This window comes from Lemur catta, chromosome 4 (genome assembly GCF_020740605.2).
Source record: "Lemur catta isolate mLemCat1 chromosome 4, mLemCat1.pri, whole genome shotgun sequence".
NCBI lineage: Eukaryota > Metazoa > Chordata > Mammalia > Primates > Lemuridae > Lemur > Lemur catta.
The window spans coordinates 74368598-74390703 of NC_059131.1; the positions used below are offsets into that span (position 1 = coordinate 74368598).

General features: G+C 40.7%; 1 protein-coding gene across 2 annotated transcripts in view; it reads left to right on the forward strand.

Annotated features, from left to right (window-relative positions):
• TBC1D8 (TBC1 domain family member 8) overlaps nt 1–22106 on the forward strand; it is a 117856-nt gene that overhangs the window by 36386 nt on the left and 59364 nt on the right. The window contains exon 2 of one of the 2 annotated variants that reach the window (XM_045550248.1): nt 18677–18832. In XM_045550248.1, the coding sequence (XP_045406204.1) occupies nt 18677–18832 (156 nt within the window). The remainder of the gene's footprint in view (nt 1–18676; nt 18833–22106) is intronic. The other variant, XM_045550249.1, reaches the window with a different exon arrangement.

A 22106-nucleotide genomic window follows, 5' to 3' on the forward strand; every position in this document is an offset into this window, starting at 1 on the left:
GCTTTGTTTAAAAAAAAAATTCTAAGTTCAGTAATTTGGATTATGAGTTTTGCTTTGAGTAGGTAGATCCCTCATGTTGAGAATGCAACTATCCCCAACATTTATTCTTTCTTTCTTATTTTATGGCATATGTTATATGCAATATTCCTTCTTTTTAATAGTCAGTAGAAAGGATTTCATGTGGTCTTTTTCAGTTATTTGTGGCTTTTCATGAGTAAAAGTTTTTGTCTTTATTCTGGTTCTTGATTTGCTTTTTTCTCCTAACTCTCAAAAACAGTGATAACAGCCAAACCAAACAGCCCTAGTGTGAAGACAGATCTAGACCAGGCTGGTTTCCCAACAGTGGGTTCCGGTGCTGTGAGTATGCTGTCACATTTTTTGATAGTTTGTGTATAATGATGAAAAGCCCTTCTATTTCTCAAATAATGCAATTTTCCATCATTGAGCTGCTTGGGCACATTGTTTCTGAGTGCAAAGCTGTTAAGGAAGACCTGCTTTCTTTGATGCAGGGCAGAGAAAGATTTTAGATTTTCTGACTTTCCTTAAAGTGCTTTTTGGAGGGGATGGATGTTGCTGTTTTTTTAAAATGGGTTTTATTGCGTTATGGTGCTGTTGCTTGTTAAGAGCAGAGCACTTTGCCCTTGCTGCCTGTGGCTGTTACAAGGCCGGACACAGTGGTTATAAAAACCACGAAGCCGTGGGAAGGCTTCTGCGAGTGTCCCCGTTTGTCCAGAGTCAGTAGCTGTCATCTCATCTTAAACTTTGTATGATCACTGTGCATCAGATCCAGCCAGAATGAAAGAATTGTGGTACTGTCTCTTAGAAGCAAATTATTAGTAGGCCTCTATTTGGGCCCTAATTATAAAACTTGTCACTCGACATCTATCGCAGCCAAAGTTGTTATTCTACGAGACTAAAAATAGGAGTGTTGCGCGCACTCAGACGCCAGGAGGATTTTCCTGTAGCGCCAGACAAGCCATATGGAGGTGCTGTGAAGGGAACCAGAATGCACGGTGCAGGATGCCCTAGGCCTGTGCGGGGCCTCGTTCCTGGAAGAGTTTGCCAGCCTGGGCTTCTCGGCGGGGGGGGGGGGGGCCAGTTTGAGTGTAGATTGAAGCGTAGGTCTGTGGATGATGGAGCATTTATAGAAGTAATTGCTGCCATTATTGAAATGTGTCTCACCCAGTGGACAAGAACTTGGGTTCCAGAGCTGGGGAGGTGTGCTCAGATTTAGCCCCTTCATCTCTGCTGTAAAAAGGTGGTTGGGAGGGTCAGATGGGAAAACATGCATAAGGTGTAGAACATCAGTATTTTTTGAAATGACCCTGCTAATAAATCTTGTCCCGAAGACATCCATGTGAGTTATCTTTGGCTTCTTTATAAAAGGACGACGTAGGGATGCATGCCCTGTTGTTAGGAGCCAGGGGTTAACATTTTGCCACATATTTATTTGCTTTATTTATAGGGATATATTTTTATCTTTGACTTGAAATTTGCAGAGATTTTACCGTATTTTAAAAAAAAACAATTTTGAAGGATAATGTTTTTTTTTTTCTGAGATTTCATTTCTCACTGTTGTCTTCCCTGTGTCCAGAGTTCTGCTGAGAACTCTCACTGCCCTGCCTCCCAGTTTTGCGTCCTCTCTGCAGTTCAGGGCCCATGTCCCTTGGTTGGCTGCACCCTGAGTAATCTGGTTTACCCCCTGGTTAATTACCTCTGTCCCCTCCCCCCTTGTGTTCCTCCTGGAGCAGTTTGTGTTTGCACAGATGTGGGGGTCTCTCTCCTCTTAATCTGCAGGTGGGTCTGACTTTTCTGCCTCTCTTTATCAATTTTTTTTAAAAAATAAACTTTAATTTTTAGAATAGTTCTAGATGTATAGAAAAATCATGAGGATAATATAGAGAGTTCTGGTATCCCCCACACTCAATTTCTCTTGTTACTGACATCTTGTATTAGTGTGGTATAGTTGTGTTTTTTTTTTTTTTTTTTGAGACAGAGTCTCACTCTGTTGCCTGGGCTAGAGTGCCGTGGCATCAGCCTAGCTCACAGCAACCTCAAACTCCTGGGGGTCAAGCAATCCTTCTGCTTCAGCCTCCCAAGTAGCTGGGACTACAGGTATGCGCCACCATACCCAGCTAATTTTTTCTATTTATTTTTAGTTGTCCAGCTAATTCTTTTCTTTTTTTTTTCTTTTCTTTTTTTTTTAGTAGAGATGGGGTCTCACTCTTGCTTAGGCTGGTCTCAAACTCCTGAGCTCAAAACGATCCTCCCGCCTTGGCCTCCCAGAGTGCTAGGATTACAGGTGTGAGCCACCACACCCTGCCTAGTATGGTATAGTTGTTATAATTAATGAGTGGATATTGATACATTCTTGCTGTAGGCAGAATAATGGCTCAAACCCATGAATATGTTAGGTTACCATGGCAAAGGAGAATCAAGGTAGCAGATGGAATTGAGGTTGCCAGTCAGGTGACCTTAAAATAGGGAGATGAGCCTCAGTTATCCAGATGGGCCCAGTGTGGCAAGGGTTCCTACACCTGGAAGGAGGGGATGGGAGGAGAGGACCAGAGAGATGGTCGTGTGGGACGAACTTGGCCCCATGTTGCTGGCCTTAGAGATGGAGCAGGGGGCCCCCGAACCAAGTAGAATGGTGGCCTCAGAAGCTGGAAAAGGTGAGCAAATGGGTTTTCACCTAGAACCTGCAGAAGTAGCACACCTGTTGACACCTTGATCTTAGCTCAGTGCATTCTGTATCAGACGTCTCTGACCTACAGAACCATAAGATAATATGTTTGTTTTGTTTTAAGCTACTATCGATACATTTGTGGTAACTTGTCATGGCAGCAGTAGAAAACCAATACAATTATTATTAACTGGAGTCTCTATTTTATTCAGATTTCCTTAGTCTTTCTCTGTTCCAGGATCCCATTGAGAAGACCACGTTATATTTAGTTGTCATCTTGGCTGTGACACTTTCTCAGACTTTACCTGTTTTTGATGACCCCAACAGTTTTGAGGAATACTGGTCATATATTTTGCAGAATGTCTCTCAGTTGGGATTGTCTGATGTTTTTCTCATGAGACTGGGGTGATTGGTTTTGGGGAGGAAGACCACAGAGTTTAGTAAAGTGCCATTCTCATCTCTTCATGACCACAGTCCACACTATCAACATGACTTATCACTGTTGTTGACCTTGATCCTCTGGCCAAGGTCGTGTTTGTCAGATTTCAACATTGTAGCTACTCTTTGCTTTCCATACTACGGGGGTGTGTGAGGTGTGTTTTTTGTTTTTTTTTTTTTTTTTTTTTTTTTTTAGCATTTCCTTGCTTCCTGAAACTACAAAATGCTCCTGGCTCATCTCTTGTATTTCCTGCTCTAGTCCTGAAATCAGCCCTGTCTCTGAGGAGCTCTGGTTCCTTTTATTAGAGAAGGATAATAGAAACCAAATCTGGATTCTAGGTGTGCTCATTGCTACTGGGCCCTCTCAGCTGACAGAGTGAGGAAATATATGTTTGATTACTAACCATTGTATATGTACATATATACAGTTCTTTATGTAACTGTATTAGTCCAGAGACGCAGGACCAATAGGAGGTACATCTTCCCCTGCCTTTTTGTTCTATCCAGGACCTCAGCCGATTGGATGGTGCGTGCCACACTGAGGGAAGATATTTCTTAAGTAGTTCAGTGATTCAAATGCTAATCTCTTCTGGAAACACCCTCACAGATATACCCAGCAATAATGCCTTACCACTGTCTGGGTATCTCTTAATCCAGTCAAGTTGACATGTAAAATTTACCATCACAGTAACCATTTGTGTCTCTAGAAACTAAACATGAGCACATACCTGTGTCTCTGATGCTAGTTCATTACCATCTGGATCATTCTTGCCTCTTTTCCTTGCCTGTCTATCAACTCCCACTTCAACAGTGAGAAACCTGGCCCTCACCCTCTGCCATTCTTTTTCTTAATTGTTCATTTCCAGTATGCAGGTCCTCCTTGACTTACGATGGGGTTACATCCCTATAAACCCATAAGAAATTGCAAATTTTAAGTCGAAAAATGCATTTAATACACTTAATCTACATAGCTTAGCCATACCTACCTTAAACATGCTTGGAACACTTCCATTAGCCTACAGTTGGGCAAAATCATCTGGCACAAAACCTATTTTATAATACAGTGTTGAATATCTCATGTAATTTATTGAATGCATTACATGTTAGAGGGCAGTATCAGTAGTTCACCCTTGTGTTTGGGAGGTCGACTGGGAGCTGTGGCTCACCGCGGCCCAGTGTCGTAAGAGAGCATCCTACCATATATCGCTAGCCCAGGAAAAGATCAAAATCCAAAATTTGAAGTACAGTTTCTATGGAATGTTTATTGCTTTTGCACCATCATAAAGTCAAACCATTGTTAGTCCAGGACTGTCTGCACATGTGTGGTATCAGAATTGTTAACCTGTATCCCATGGGGTATTGATTGTATTTGTGTATGTTTCTTTCTTCCTACAGACTCCACTTATTTCTGAAATTACAATTTCCTCCATCCCCTTCAGTGAGCTGGTTTCATACATTTCTAGTACAATTAGATTGCTGAGGCACATCCTGCATTAAATCCAGGGATTTCCTTACCTCCTCAATGATTTGTTTTTAAAATTTGCAAACATTAAGGTTCATTCTTTGTGCTGTGAAATTCTGTGGGTTTTGACAAATGCAGTGTCATGTATCCACACAGTATCATATAGAATAGTTTATTGCCCTAAAATTCACTTATGTTTGACTAATTTAACCCTCTACTCACAGCAACTGTCAGTCTTTCTACTCTTGCCATAGTTTTTCCTTTTCCTTTTTCAAGAATAATTGGAATCATATCTTAAATAGCTTTCCCAGGAGAGCTTCCTTTACTTAGCACTGTTCATTTAAGGTTCATTTGTGTCTTTTCGTGGCAAGATAGATTATTTCTTTGTATCACTGAATAATACTCCCCTGAATGGATGTACTACAGTTTGGCTATTGAATGAAGGTCATTTTGGTTACTTTAGGTTTTATGACAATTATGAGTAAAGGTGCTATAAGCATTCAACTGCAGGTTTTTCTGTAGACATGAGTTTTCAAATCAGTTGGGGTAAACACCTAGGAGTGTGATTGCAGGATGCTGTGATAAGGCTACGTTTAATATTGTGCAATACTGCAGTGCCATTTTGTGTTACCATCAGTTACAAATGAGTTGCTGTTGCTCCACATCCTCACCAGCAATTGGTATTGTCGGTTTTTTAATTTTAGCCATCCTATTAGGTATATAATGGTATCTTGTTTCAATTTGCAGTTCCTAGTGACAAATGATGTTGAGTAACTTTTCATGTGCTCATTTGCCATCTGTATTGTCTTCTGGGTGAGGTTTCTGTTCAGATATTGTGCCCACTTTTAACTGAGTTTTCTTACTGTTAAGTTTTAAGAATTCTTGATATATTTTTGATATGTCTTTTATCAGATACGTGTTTCACAAATAGTTTCTCTCAGTCAGTGGCTTGTCTTTTAATACTCTTAAGTGTCTTTCACAGAGCAAAAGTTTCTGATAAAATCTAACATCAGTTTTCTTTTTCATGGATCATGCTTTTGGTGTTATCTCTACATAGTCATTGCCATACTCGAGGTCATCTAGGTTTTCACCTGTGTTATGTTTTAGAAGTTTTATAGTTTTGTGCTTTACTTTTAGGTTTATAATCCATTTTGAGTTAATTTTTTTTTTTAAGGATGTAAGGTTTGTGTCTAGGTTTACTTTTTTTTGCACCTGGAGGTTCAGTTTAGCACCATTTGTTGAAAAGACAACATGGATTTTGCAGTTCACCATTGAATTGCTTTGGCTCCTTTGTCAGTGATCAGTTGATTGTATTCATATGGGTCTGTTTCTAGGCTCTATTCTGTTCCATTGACCTATGTATCTATTTTGTTGCCAGGACAACACTGTCTTGATTACTGTAGCTTTATTGTAAGTGTCGAAATCATGTAGTGTGAGACCTTCAACTTCGTTCTTTTTCTACTATGTGTTAGCTTTTCTGTGTCTTTACCTTTTCATATAAACTTGAGAATCAGTTGTCAATATTTACAAAATACATGTGGGATTTTTATTTGAATGGCATTGAATCTACTGATCAAGTTAGGAGGAATGGACATCTTTTTTTTGAGACAGAGTCTCCCTCTGTTGCCTGGGCTAGAGTGCCATGGCGTCAGCCTAGCTCACAGCAACCTCAAACTCCTGGGCTTAAGCAATCTTTCTGCCTCAGCCTCCCGAGTAGCTGGGACTGCAGGCATGTGCCACCATGCCCGGCTAATTTTTTCTATATATTTTTAGTTGTCCAGCTAATTTCTTTCTATTTTTAGTAGAGACAGGGGTCTCACTCTTGCTCAGGCTGGTATCAAACTCCTGAGCTCAAACAATCCGCCCGCCTCGGCCTCCTAGAGTGCTAGGATTACAGGCGTGAGCCACCGCGCCTGGCCAGGAATTGACATCTTAACGGTACTGAATGTTCCAGCCCATGAACATGGAATATCTATTTAGATATTTTTTTTTTTGCTTTCTTTCCTCAGTTTTGTAATTTGATGCATATAGATTGTATGCATATTTAGTTAGGCTTGTTCCTGACAAAAATACCTTTTATTAATACTATTGTCAACTCTGGGAGGCTGAGGCAGGAGGATCGCTTAAAATCAGGAGTTCGAGACCAGCCTGAGCAAGAGCGAGACCCCGTCTCTACTAAAAATAGAAAGAAATTAGCTGGACAACTAAAAATATATATAGAAAAAATTAGCCGGGCATGGTGGTGCATGCCTGTAGTCCCAGCTACACGGGAGGCTGAGGCAGAAGGATTGCTTAAGCCCAGGAGTTTGAGGTTGCTGTGAGCTAGGCTGATGGCACTCTAGCCTGGACAACAGAGTGAGACTCTGTCTCAAAAAAAAAAAAAAAAAAAAACTATTGTCAGTGATATTTTAAATCTTTTTCAAATTCTGTTCATTTCTTATAGGAGAGCAGTTTTTGTATTAACCTCATATCCTACAGTGCCTTGTTGGACTTGCTTATTAGTGCCTAGAGTTCTTCTTGTTAATTCTTTCTTTCTTTATTTATTTTTTACAAAGACAACCATGTCATCTGTGAACAAAGTTTTATTTTTTTTCTTCCCTATCTGTATAACTTTTATTTTCACTTTTTGCCTTATTGCGTTATCTGGGACTTTTCATTATGATGTTGAATAGGAGTGGTGTGAGAAGACAGCTTTGCCTTGTTCCTGATTTTAGTGGGAAAGTGTCCAGTTTCTCATCATTAAGTGTGATGTTAACTGTAGGTTTTTTGGGTGTATATAGATGTTTTTTATCAAGTTAAAGAAGTTCTGGATTCTTAGTTTGTAAAGTTTTTTTTTTTTTTTTAAATCATGAGTGGATGTTGGATTTTGTCAAATGCTTTTTCTGCATTAGTTGATATGATCATATGATTCTTCTGTATCCTATTGATGTGATGTATAATATTGATTTTTCAAATGTGGGACCATTCTTGTCCCCCTAGAGTAAGTCTCACTGGGTCCTGGTGTATAATTCATTTTACACATTGTTGGATTCTATTTACTAATATTTTATTTTATTGAGTTTCGCGTGGGAGACATTAGTCTGTGGTTTCCTTTATTTTAACATCTTCATCTGATTTTATTATAATAGTAATGCTGGCTTCATTACCGTAATAGAATAAATTAGAAAGTGTTCCCTCTGCTGTTTTCTGGAAGAGATTGTGGAGACTTGCTACCATTTTTTTCCTTAAGGTTTAGTAATATTCACCAGTGACACTCTCTGGGCCTGGCGTTTGCTTTTTTGGCAGGTTATTAATTACTGATTTAATTCCTTCAATAGATATAGGACTGTTCAAATGATCCATTTTCCTTGTACAAGTTTTGGTAGTTTGTGTGTTTAAAGGAATTGGTTCATTTCATGTAAGTTATTAAATTTGTGGGCATAGATCTGTTTAGTGTTCCTTTATGATTCTTTTGATATCTGTGGGATAGTAGTGATAACCCTTCTTTCATTTATAACATTGATAAATTTGTCTTTTCTCTCCTTTTTCCTTGGTTACCCTAGCTAGAGGTTTATCAATTTTATCGATCTTTTCAAAGAACCAACTTTTGGTTTTATTGATTTTTTTTTTCCTTATTTTTATGTTTTCAATTTTGTTGATTCAGTTCTAATTTTTACAATTTTCTTTTGCTTGCTGTAGGATTAAATTGCTTTCCTTTCTCTAGTTTTCTAATGTGGAAGCTTAGATTATTTATTTTAAAGTTACTATTCTAATTTAAATATTTAATGCTATAAATTTCCCTCTAAGCACTACTTTTGTTGCATCCCACAAATTTTTGTAAGTTCTATTTTCATTTTCATTTGCTTCAAAATATTTTTTAAATTCTCTAGAGACTTCTTGTTTGACTCATGTGTTATTTAGAAGTGTGTTTAATTTCCAAGTATTTGGGAATTTTCCAGGTATCTTTCTGTTACACATTTCTAGTTTATTTTCATTGTGATCTGAGAGCATATTTTATGTGATCTCTATTCTTTTAAATTTGTTAAGGCCTATCTTAACAAATTTATCCATGGCCTATCTTGTGGATGTTTCATATGAACTTGAGAAGAGTGTGTTATTCTGTTGTTGGACGAAGCATTCCATAATATAAATGTCAGATTTCAGTTGGTTGATAATGTTGTTTAGGTTAACTGTATCCTTACTGATCTTCTACCTTCCTGATCTATCAATTACTGAAAGATGGGTGTTGAAGTCCCCAACTATAATAGTGGATTTATCTATTTCTCCCTGCAGTTCTATCAGTTTTTACTGCCTCTATTTTGATGTTCTGTGTATTGCACACATGTTAAGGAGTGATAGGTCTTCTTGGAGAATTGACTCCTTTATTATTGCGTAATGCCCTTCTTCTTCTTTTTTTTTTTTTTTTTTGAGACAGAGTCTCGCTGTGTTGCCCGGGCTAGAGTGAGTGCCATGGCGTCAGCCTAGCTCACAGCAACCTCAAACTCCTGGGCTTAAGCAATCCTTCTGCCTCAGCCTCCCGAGTAGCTGGGACTACAGGCATGCGCCACCATGCCCGGCTAATTTTTTCTATATATATTTTAGTTGACCAGCTAATTTCTTTCTATTTTTAGTAGAGACGGGGGTCTCGCTCTTGCTCAGGCTGGTCTCGAACTCCTGACCTCAACCAATCCACCCGCCTCGGCCTCCCAGAGTGCTAGGATTACAGGCGTGAGCCACCGCACCCAGCCTGTAATGCCCTTCTTTATCCCTGATAATTTTGCCTGTTCTGAAGTCTTGTTTGTATGAAATTAATATAGCTACTCCAGCTTTATCTCTCTCTCTCTCTCTTTTTTGTTTGAGATAGGGTCTTGCTCTGTTTCCTGGGCCAGAGTGCAGTGGCATCTTCATACCTCACTGCAACCTCAGACACCTGGGCTCAAGTGATCCTCCTGCCTAAGCGTCCAGAGTAGCTGGGACTGGAGGCGTGTACCACCACACCTGGCTAATTTTTGTATTTTTTGTAGAGACAGGATCTTGCTATGTTTCTTAGGCTGGTCTTGAACTCCTGGCCTTAGGTAATCCTCCCACCTTAGCCTCTCAAAGTGCTGGGATTACAGACATGAGCCACCATGTCCACCATCCAGGTTTCTTTTGATTGGTGTTAGTATAGTATGTCTTTCTCCATATCCCTTTTTTCCCTTTCATACTTTTATTTTTAACCTATGTGAGTCTTAAATGGGTTTCTTGTGGACAATGTATATATAGTTGGATCTTGTTTGTTTAGGATTTTTTTTTTAATCCACTCTGAAAATCTTTTATTTGGTGTATTTACACCATTCACACTTAAAGGGATTATTGATATATTTGGAAGAATATCTACCACGTTTGTAAGTATTTTCTACTCATTGCTTCTTTGTTTCCTTTTATTTTATTTCACTTTTTCCCCTGAGAATGGGATTAGTGTCCTTATGTTTCTTTTTTCAAAATGTCTCTTTTTCTACCTTCTCTGGTTTTAATTGAATATTTTATATGATTCCATTTGCTCTCCTTAGCATGTCATCTATACTTCTTTAAAAAAATTTGTAGTGGTTGCCCTAAGGTTCACAGTATAAATTTTAAATTAATCTATGTCCACCTTCAAATAATCCTATACTATTTCACATGAAATGCAAGTTTCTTATAACAGAGTATCCCCAAACCCTTTCTCCCATCTTTTATGACTTTGCTGTCATTCATTTCACTTATCCATGTGCATCATCATACCTCACTGCAGTGCTGTGATCACTCCATACATTTTTACTATTATTACTTTAGAAATTTATCTTTTAGATCAATTAAGAAAAATAAAAGATTTATTTTACCTTTATTTATTTATTCTTGGTTATACTTCCTTTGTTTATGGAGATCTGAGTTGCCGACCTGTGTCATTTTCTTTCTCTCTGAAGAATTTCTTTAAACTTTTTTTGCCGGTTAGGTCTGCTGGAAATTATTTTCTCAGTTTTTGTGTGAAAAGTGTTTTATTTCTTCTTCAGTGTTGAGGGATAATTTGACTGGATATAGAATTATAGGTTGGTGGGGTTTTCTTTTCTTTGAACACTTTAAATATTTCACTTCACTTTCTTGTTTGTGTACTTTGTGAGGAGAGTTGGCTGTAATTTATATGTTTGTTCCTCTTAAAGGTATCTCACCCCCCCCCCCCCCCCCCCCCCCCCCCCCCCCCCCGCACTCCTGGCTTCTTTCTTTTCTCTTTGTCTTTTGCAATTTGAATGTGATTGCCTAGGTGGGGATTTTTTGCTATCTACCCTGCTCGGTGTTCTCTGTGCTCCTGGATTTGTGGCTTGGTGTCTGTCATTAATTTTGGAAAATTCTTGGCCATTATTACTTAAAATGATCAGTCTCTCTTCTTTTTATGTTATTCCGATTATTCACATATTAGGGCTGTTGGAATTGTTCCACAGTTGCTGCATGTTCTGTCCTTTGCTCGCTCTCTCTGCTTTTCAGTTTGGGAAGTTTCCATTGATCTGTCTTCAAGCTCATGGATTATTTTCCTTGACTATGTCCAATCTGTTGATGGGCCTATCAAAGACAATCTTCATTTTTCTTAGTTTTTAAAAATCTCTAACATTTCTTTTAATTCTTCCTTAGAGTTTCAATCTTGCTGCTTACATTACCCATTGTTAGGGTGAAGTTAGGGTGAGGAGCTCAATGGCGTGGAGAGAGAAGGAATTCTCAACACAAAGATTAGCATATAAAGAAGTAAAAAGTTTATTTCACTTTCTGAAAGAGAGAGAGAGCGGAGAAATGGCACAGCACCTGAAAGAAAGAAAGAAAGGGAAGTGCCAGCTCCGAGCAGAAGAGGCTTAGAGTATTTATGGGGGTAAAGAGAAGAGAAAAAAACAGTTATGGCTTCCAGCTGGTAACAGAAGCAGCTGTGAAGTGAATGTGTCTGTATTTTTTTTTTTTTTTTTTGTATTTTTTTCCTTTTTCCTTCTCCTGGAGACTAGCTTATTTCTGGAATGTGGTTGGACTGGCCTGGCAAATGTCAAGAAGGGGGACTTATACTCCCTTTCTGTCTGCTGAACTCTTTTCAAATGCTGTGAAAACATCTCTGCAGGTGGTTAATTAGCGAGGGAGCTCATGTGATTAATCTTAAAGACAGTGAGTTTATTTTTCTCTGTTGGGTAGTTTGTTAGTGAGGCCATCCTGTCATTCCCACTTTCTTTGGTTAAAATTAATATTCTTCTTATTAATGGGTTTGAGACTGGGATATTTGGGTGGAGGTATATAAGTTCTAAAGTTTTCAAATTCTTAAGGAGATATCCCAATAGGGAGACTTGGGTAGGGCTGACTGAATGTTGCCCATGGCAATAATTAGGTGAAAGAAAAGAGGGGGTGGGGTGGGACTTTAGGTACAGTCATACATTGACCTACTGAGAGTTTGAGAGAGGCATCCCCACTAGACCTTTGGGTGTTCATTAGACATCAGATGTCCCTGATTCTGAGTCAGACCTACACGAAACTTAGGGTGCTGGCCAGAAAGTAGGCATCCCTGAGTCCTGGTCCAGACTAAAATTTAGGGAGGAACTTCCCCAAAGCCAGGCGTCTCTGGGTCTGGGCAAAGTCCTGGAGGAGGTGGCTAGGAGGTCTTCCCCCCACCAGGCACCTCTCCCAGAGTGGCAGCCCGGCACCAGAGATTCCCATAACCATGACACTGTTGACTCTTCCTCCAGTGTATGACCACTTCCAAAGCCCTAGAGACTTACCAAGTTCCAAGTGGAATTGATGCTGAGAATGATGTCCTGACAGCTGTGTAGCAGAGGAGGGAGCAGTCTTGAGACAGAGGCAGAAAAGTGAGCTCCTTGTAGGGAGGCAGAGAAATGATTTTTCTCCCTGTACAGGCCCCCAGATGTTAGGGTGAAGTTAGGGTAAGGAGCTCATGGCGTGGGTAGAGAAAGCATTTTCAACACAAAGATGAGGATAGAAAGAAGTATGAAGTTGATTTTGCTTTCTCCTAAAGAGAAGGAGAAAGGGCTCAACACAAGAAAGGAAGAAAGGACTGTTGGCCCTGAGGCCAGGTGGCTTTGGGCATTTTATTGGGGGTTGTAAAGGGGTAAATAAAAATTTATTGTTGTAGACTGATTTAGCAGGAGGCAGCTGTAAGATGTCAGGGTGTCTGTTTCTCCTGTTTTTTTTTTTTTTGTTTGTTTATTTTGTTTTTTTTCCTGCTCCTGGAGACTTGCCTGGAGAAGGATTTACACTTCTTTTCTGTCTGCTCAGCTTTTTCAAATGCTGTAAAAACATCTCTGCAGGCAGTTAATTATTGAGGGAGCTGACATGATTAATCTTAAAGACAGCAAATTAGATAGTTCATTTTTTCTCTGTTAGATATTTTATAAGCCATCCTTTCACCTATCTGTTCTTGCATATTGTTTACCTTTTTTATTAAAGCTCTTAAGCAATTAATCATAGTTATTTTAAATTCCCTGTCTGATAATCCCAAGATCTGTGTCATATATGGGTCTCATTCTGATGCTTGCTTTCTCTCTTCAGACTCTATTTTTTCTTGTCTATTAGCATACATTGTAATTTTTTTTTGTCAAAAGCCAGACATAATATTTTGGGTAATGGGAACTGAGAAACTCTCTTTAAGTGTGAGTTTTGTGTTATTCTGGCTAGGAATTATTTAATGTTTGCTGTAGCAGTGGGTGTCAGAGCTTTCAAATTCCTTAGGTGTCCTCCTTTTGGTCTGTTTTTGTCTTTGGGCATCTGTAAGAACTCCTTCTCAGATAGAGTCTGTGTCTTGCAGCTCTTTCAGCTGTCATCACTGTCATTATACTGGAGACTGTTGGTGTGGTGGTCAGGTGTGTAGGAGGGGAAGGGTTCTATAATCTTATCAGTAGATGTCTTCAGTGGGCCTGTGTCCCTGGGCTGTGACCAGCACAAGTGACTACCACACCCTTAGAGGAGACAGGGAAGCTAAAGGGGGTTGGAGTCAAAGAAATGCCTTTCTTCCAGCTAGGATAAGGCTCTGGTGAAGTCTTCTTCCCTGGAGAGCTGGCCTTTGTTTTGGAGAATGCTCTGAGGATGTTGTACAATGAATACTCTTCTCTCTGCCCTGAGAAGGCCATGAGGTCTTCCTTGGCTCTTCATAGTGAGAATTTGGGGTTCCTGCTGTTAAAACCTATACAAGCTTGGGGTCCCATAAAGACTGTGGCTTTTAGGAGTTTTGTACTCTCATGGTAGTCCACGCTCATCCCCCAGCGATTTCTGTCAAAGTCACCATTTAAGTATTCCTACAGTTTATGGCTCTAGCTGCTTCTACACTGGGGAAGCAGATCTTGATTGTGAGTCTTTGATTTCTCTCATCTCTTTCTCTGTAGTTCGGGGTTGTGGTTTAACCTGTAACCTTAGTTCTCTGATGAGCCAGAGAAAAATCATTGATTTTCAGTTCATTCAGCTTTTTCTTGTTGTTTAGATGGGAGCAATGGCTTCCAAACTCTTTGCGTGTTGGAGCTGAAACTGGAAGTCCCTTTGTGGCTTCCCGATGGCTACCCTACCCACCTTCCTTCCAGTGAAGGGGCTGGGTTTGTCTCATTTTCATAAAGTGTCCTGACCTTTGCAAAAGCACCTGGGTCTTGAAGAGGAAACTCACCACTTCTGTGTTGTGGCTGCCTAAGTCACTGCATACTCTCTGCTTCCTTCTTTTGATGTTGTCTAAAGCCCCTCAGGTTTTTCTTTTTACCAAACTAGCTATGGGTTCTACAGCAGATCTCTTTATTTAGTTGGAAGTGTCAAATGTATGTGGGTGTAGGATGGGTGGGGGTCTTTAGCCTCATCTTAATCTTAAGCTTCTCCAGCACTACCTGCCCCCCAACCTTTGATAGGTAAACATGTTGTTTTATCATTCCTATGTAAATGCAATGTTAACTCTGCCCCCAACCCTTTGTTCCTAACCACTGAGCTCCCCTAAGCTGCTGCTGAGATTCTGTATTAAAGTGGCAGCCCCTTTATCCAGTAGACAGCTTCCCAGCCCCCTCTGTTATCTGGAACTCAGGAGCAAACCAGGAAGGAGGCAAGAATTCTGAGCAGCCTAAGGAATAATTGCTATAAAAACCCATGTACCTGTTTGTTCTTCTCTACCAAGAGTTGTGTCGTGGGGCAGATCAAGAATATTGTAGGGGTAGGGTATATGGGCAGTTGGAGCCTGGATAGGGTAAGAAAGACACCTGCTGGGGAGGAGATATTGGTAGCAATAGGAACACTGATCAGGTAAGTGAATATATTCAGAATAATCAAAAACAGATTTCTTGCGTTGTAGAAGGGAGTTGCAAATGTGGAAAGAAAGGAGAATGAACATTGTGATATTGGATTGCATTTGGAGATATGGGTGTGAACTCAGTTTTTCTCTGTGTAGATATATATAAAAATACAAATAGATGTAAATATGTCAACAAGTAGGTATGTGCACGTGTGCGCATAAATCTAGTTGACTTTGGAACAACACCAGGGTTATGGGTGCCAACCCCCTGTGTGGTCAGAAATCCATGTATAACTTTTGACTCCCCCAAAACTTAACTACTAATAGCTTACTATTGGCCGGAAATCTTACAGATAACATAGTCAACTAATGCCTATTTTGTATGTTATATGTATTACATACTGTATCCGTACAATAAAGTGAGCTAGAGATCCAATCTGAGCCAAGGGCGAGACCCCGTCTCTACTAAAAACAGAAAGAAATTAGCTGGACAACTAAAAATATATACAGATAAAATTAGCCAGGCGTGGTGGCGCATGCCTGTAGTCCCAGCTACTCGGGAGGCTGAGGCAAGAGAAGAGGATTGCTTAAGCCCAGGAGTTTGAGGTTCCTGTGAGCTAGGCTGACACCACGGCACTCTAGCCCAGGCAACAGAGTGAGACTCTGCCTCAAAAAAAAAAAAAAAAAAACGAGCTAGAGAAAAGAAAATGTTATTAAAAAAAAAGTATCAAGTAGAGAAAATATATTTACTATTCATTAAATGGAAGTAGATCATCATAAAGGTCTTCATCCTTATTGTCTTCATGTTGAGTAGGCTGAGGAGAAGGAAAAAGGGGTTGCTCCTGCTGTTTCAGGAGTGGTAGAGGCGGAAGAAAATCGGTGTATGAGTGGCTGCATGCAGTTCAAACACATGTTGTTCAAGGATCACCTGGATATGCTGTGAACTAAAATAAAATCCTAAGGCCGCTACTGACTCAATGGATCCCCTCTTGGCCAAGGGGACCCCAAAGGAACCTTAAAGCTGAGTTCCCAGCCATGACAGGATGGAAGGTCAGACATGCCTCCTTATACCCCCTCCCTTGCTAACTGGCCATCAAACTTTTTGCCCTAAGGGCTAACCAGAAACCAATCTTGTGACCTGCTCCTCCCTATTTGCAGTTTCTGCACTACAAGTGACCAGGATTCTTTCCTAATAGGAGACCACCACCCATGGAGTGATTTTAACCACTCTATGCCACATGTGCAGATAGGGGTTTCACGTCCTCTGCTTCACTTTTTGATACCAGGTGGCCACCATTTTCTGAACATGGACCCCATGAAGAGGCAGAAAACTCGAATGTGCAGGCATGTGTTTCTCCTTTTGTGAATATTCATGACTCCTACAGCTTGTTAAATGTGTATATTTGGCCATCCTGCTTATTATAAATTCCCATTCCCATTGTCGCTCCCTTGAAGCACATGTTTCTGGCTGGGGCTCTGCTTCCCCTCCTGTTGGAATGTTCACCCACAGGCTCCAACCCTTTATGAAAAATAAAGCTCTCCTTTCCAAATTATTAACCTCATCATTTCTTCAATTGACAATACATATATATCTGTGCACATGTATACACACAGATATAAATTCCCTGGCTCCATCCGCTGGGGTCCTGGGGCCACCCCATTAGTAATGAGCATACCTGGCTCCCACATACTGGCTTTTAAATACCATTCCTCACTGAAGGCACCAGAGCTCCTTGGAGAAATGACTGGTTCTAGGGCTAGAGTTGCAAATGTACAAGATGAAGTTAGAATATTTTGTCAGAAAATATGAAAAATGATAGGGACATGTCCAAAAGACACAGCTTGAAGGGGTTCCCATTGGCCAAAGATGGGACAATTTGGGCATCAAAATAATGACAGTAATAGATTATAATCCACTGAATAAAGTAGGAAAACATGAGGCCATACTGATATAAATAAGTAAATAAATGGAATATTTGATGAGGAATGGGAAATTTACAGTTTCAAAGTACATCTCCATAGAATACTTGTTACTGTACGAAGTAAAAAGGAATAACTCTTTAGTGCAAAAGCCTGGCAACCCCTATTTTAATCAAGTGATCAAAGCAAATATTACCAGGACTGGGACAGAAATCATCTGCCACCTGAAAGGGTGTGATGAAAAGAACACAGTATCACTTCTCTGATTGTTGCCAAAGATAAGCAGAATCTAACCATGACAAAACCTCAGACAAACCCAGACTTTGGGACATACTATAAAAAATTGGCCTGGGCTGAGTGCAGTGGCTCACACCTGTAATCTTAGCACTTTGGGAGGCTGAGGGGAGAGTATTCCTTGAGGTCAGGAGTTTGAGACCAGCCTGAACAACATAGTGAGACCTCATCTCTACCAGAAAATACAAAAATTAGCTGAGTGTGGTGGCACACTTGTAGTGCCTGCTGCTGGGGAGGCTGAGGCAGGAGGATCGCTTGAGACCAGGAATTTAAAGTTGCAGTGAGCTGCGATGATGCCACCGCACTCCAGCCAGGGCAGCAGAGCAAGCCCCTGTCTCAAAAGCAAACAAACAAACAGAAAACTAGTCTGTAATCTTCAAAAGCGTCAAGGTCTTGAAAATCAAAGAAAGACTTCTCTAGACTCACATAGACCAAAGAGACAGAACAACTAAATGTGATTCTGAACTGGGTCTGTTGTAGCAAAAGGACATTATTGGGACATTTGGCGACATTTGAATGGTTCCTGAGAATTAGATGGTGGGACTGTATCCGTATCAATGTTCTGAATTTGGTGGTTGTACTGTGCTTATATAGGAAGATGTCCTTGTTTGTATGAAGCGTATACTGCAACATCTGGGGGTGATGGGGTGTTAGGTCAGTAACTTACTCCCTAATGACTCAACTTTTCTTTACATTTGAGGTTGCTGAAATATACAAAAATATACATATTACTTGCTTCTGCAACTTGTGGCCCTTAGTCAGGTCCTATTAGTAATATGTAAAGTAAGGTGAGGAGCTTAACTCTCTTGGTTGTCCTGATTTGCAGGCAGTACAAGAGTAGAAGGAGCAGATGCCTTTTTTTTAAATGCCTTCGATTCCTGATGCCAGCGGTCACAGCAGAATGCTGGCCCTTCACTCACATTATGTGCTTTGTGGGCTGTGAAGGACTTCGATACATTTTCTTATTTATTTCTCACAGTACCCTCCTGGAGTAGGCAGGGCCTATTCTCCCGTATTGGAGATGAGGATCATGATGATAAAATGATGATAACAGGTAGCACTTACATAGCACTTCTTACGGGCCTGGCAATAGTCTAAAGCACTTTGAATGTTGGTTATGTTAACTCATTTCATTCTCACGGTCACCCTATGAGGTAGGGATACTGTGACTATTTTATTTCATAAGCGAGGAAAGCAGGGCACAGAGAAGTACATAACTTGCCTGGGGCCGCACAGCTCAGAGGCGGTGGAGCCAGGGTTCAGAGTAGGCAGTGTGACTGCAGAGCCCCTGCTTATCTACTTCCTGGGTCGTGTGGCCTCAGCTAGGCTAGGGGACAGGTCCAGGCCCTCTGTGCACTGACTCGTTGATTTGGCAAACTGGTGCTGAGTGCCTGTAAGCGCCAGGACCTGTTCCAGACGCTGGGGAAATGGTACAAGGCAGACAGAGCCCTCGGCCTCATGGAGCTCGGGCTCTGGTGAGGTGATGGAGGAACTGGACGTGAAACTTGGACCCCCGCATAGGGTCCAGACGGTGACCAGGCTGCCTCGAGTACACAAGGTGCAGGCACCGGCACTGTGGCTGGAGTGGTCAGTCCGTGTGCTCACAAGTACACTTCTTTTTTTTTTTTCTTTTCTTTTGAAGGTCGCCTGGTCGGTGCTCTGGATGCAGTGTTGGACTCCAATGCCAGGGTCGCTCCATTTCGAATTCTGCTTCAAGTTCCTGGGTCCCAGGTTTATTCTCCCATAGCATGTGGTGAGTTACTGAATGGATCAGACGTTTACTGGGCCATAGCCACTGGTGAGTTTCGTTCCAGTTGGAATATTCCAAACCTTAAGGCCTAAGCATGCTGAGTATCTGCATGTCGGTGAAGCTTGAAGGTAACCACTTTAGAACCTCATCTGCTTTTAGGACCTCAACTCTACTGTTCTCTTCTGTCCTGTTCTCTTTCTTCTGTTTTCTCCTCCCCTTTTCTCCCTCCCTCTCCTCCTTTTCCTTCCCTCCTTTCTCTTCTTTCCTCTCCCCCTCTTCCCTCCCATTTTTCTTTCTTTCTTTTTTTAACCATCAAAAGCACATAAAGGCTGTAAGCTTGGCAGCATAGCTTGGGCATGCCAGGCTTCTGAGTGTGTGTTCCAGGGTGCTCGTGTATTGAGAGTATGAATCGAGCCATTTTCTTCTTAATCTCGTTTCTGACTTAACACTTGTGTTCCTGAGTGCGCACACATACCGTGATAGAATGGGGGCAAATTCTGAGGGCTGTGTCTGACTTAGGGCAGTCTTCGCCCCCTTGTTCCACGTTTGCAGTGAGAGAAGGAATCACTGGACTGCCGGGTGCTAAGGGAACGCAGGCATCTCCTGCTCGTCTCCCTCTGAGGTTCCCTTCCTCCTCCAGGCATTACCTTGGCCTCCGACCACTCAGATTCCTCTGGGCCGGGAGTTGTTACATCCTGAGAAGCCCCTTCTATTAAAACACAAAACTTAAAATGTCTTTTTTTTTTCTTTTTACACAAATAACAAATGTTCCCCTTCCAGAAATTAAAAAGTAGGTAAAAAAGAAGGAAAAAAATTATCTGCAACCCTTTGTCCAATGTTAATAATCTGTCTACATGTATACATAGAAGGTTTTTGGTTTTGTGTTTTCTCTTAACACTTTATTAGCTACCATAAACTTGCAGCATCGCCTCAACGTGCTCTTTAGCAACAGTGGGGATTTTTTTTCTCCCTGGAAAAATACAAAAAGTATGAAGAAGAGAATTCTCATCCGTATCCCACCATCCAGTACTAATCACTGTTAACATCTCAGCATGTTTTTCTTCAGTTTTTTTTTTGTTTTTTAATTAAGGCAGATTATTCTGTATTTGCACAAAATGATAAAAAAGATGTATGCTCAATATGAGGAAATCAGTTAACACTGAGAAGTACAAAGAATATGTCTCATCCCGAATCCTAGCCACGCAAAATAACCTCTAGTTCCACGAGGTGAACATCATCCCAGACAATTTCCTAATGCATTTGGACACGTATAAGGGTAACTGCGAAGATGGATGCAAGTATTTTTACAAAAATACAACTTCTCTGTCAGTGCTATTTTATAACAAAAGTATTACGTTTACTTGATTTCTATAAAAGGAAAGAAACTGAAGTGAAGCCAAAGAAATGTTAAACTTCAAATAAATGTTTCTTTTAACACAAGCGAGATTATTTTCTAAAAGGTTCATGTAAGGTTAAGGGAAGGGATTTTTGAAAGCATTACAAGGTTAGAATTGTGGCTTTTGAAAAACAATGTTTTCATTCTGAGAATGTCCATTGACTCCCCACCCTATAGGTCAAAGGTGTCAGTGTTCCTGTTCTCTCCTGCTTCCCCCATCCCCCATTTTGAAAGGTTTTATTATTAGTTTTACATTGTAATCCCCATTCTGTCCTGTAACCATCCTATCTGTGATTGATTGGCTCAGTTCTCATTTAAATTGATTTAATGCTTCTACTGAGGTATGGCTTTGCCAATCCAGAGTCTTTTATTTTGGTTCATCTGTTAATTGGCTGGATTCCTCTTTTCTTCCCCCGATGTCTCATGAGTGTCCTAGTCTCTGAATGTTTTCATGTTTGCAAATGTTTGCCCCTTGGTTTTGGACTTGAGTGACACCTTGGCTGGGTATGATAGTCTGAGGCCACACTCTTGTGGTCGGTGGCTGTTGCTCCAGGGTCTTCCAGGGCAACAGGAGAAATCTCAGGCTGGTCTGATACTGTTCCCCGTTGTGGGTGATGTGCTTTTTGTGCATGTAACTCTGTCTTCATCATTTAAGTTTAGTTAACTTGACTAGAATCTGTTATTGCCATGAGCACAAGTGTGTTACGTTTTTCTGAAATACGGTGTGCTTTTGCAGTCTTGCAGGCTGCAGATTGATTTCTTTAATCACTTTAGGAAATTTTCTAATATCATTCGGTATATGTATTATATTTTTTGATACATTTTACATTTCATTTTTTGGCTTGTCCACTTCAAGGACCCTTCACCTTGGATAGCTGTTGTCTTGCTTTTTGTTTGTTTTTCTTTATCTTTTTCATCTGTACTCTCCATTCTGTTCATAACTCCTATTTTTGAGTTAATAATTCAGTTTTCAGCAATATATTCTTTGCCTTGATGCTTTTAATTTATCTACTAATTTTGTTGTCATGTTGTTTTGATTCTCGGTTCATTTTCTTAAGTTTCCAAGATCCCTTTTTATCTTTCTTTATCATCTCATCTGTGAGCTCTTGTTTTATTGAATTCAAGTTCTTTTTATATTGTCCTGGAGCATGAAGCATTTGTGAGAATTTCTTTTTCTTCCTTGAGTACTCTGTTTTCTTTCAGGACAGCACCTCCTGTTCTCGTCTGTCCATTTTCTGGTGCTGTTAGTGTTGGCTTTGTTGCTGTGCTGTTTTCCTCCTCCTGCTCGTGCCTGGGCATCGTACCCCAGATGAGATGTTGGCACTAACATAGTGTGACTTTTTAGCCTGTGTTTTGGGAGCAGAGTAAGGAGGACTGGTGAGCCACTGGACTAGACATAGTGGGTGAGGGAATAGGATCCTCTTCCTTTTTGACGTTTCTTGGGGATTTGGAGCTTTCGATATGACTATTTGGATTTTTGTCTCCTTCCTCACTTGTCTTCTGGGAGACAGCAGGGTGGGGAGTTGCCCATGTTTCCTCTGTTCTGTTCTGAATCTACACCCTTTGAAACCACAGCCATTCGATGTAGTTTTTTTTTTTTTTTTTTTTTTAAGAGACAGGGTCTCCCTCTGTCACTCAGGCTGGAGTGTGGTGGCATGATCACAGCTCATTGCAGCCTCAAACACCTGGGCTCAAGTGATCCTCCTGCCTCAGCCTCCTGAGTAGGTGGGACCACAGGTGTATGCCACCATGCTCGGCTAATTTTTATTTTTTTGTAGAGATGGAGGCTCGCTAAGTTGTTTAGGCTGGTCTCAAACTGATTGTCTAAGTGATCCTTCCACCTCAGCCTCCCATAGTGCTGGGATTACAGGCATAAGCCACTGTGCCCTGACCGATATGGTTCTTAATAGCTACACAGCATTCATC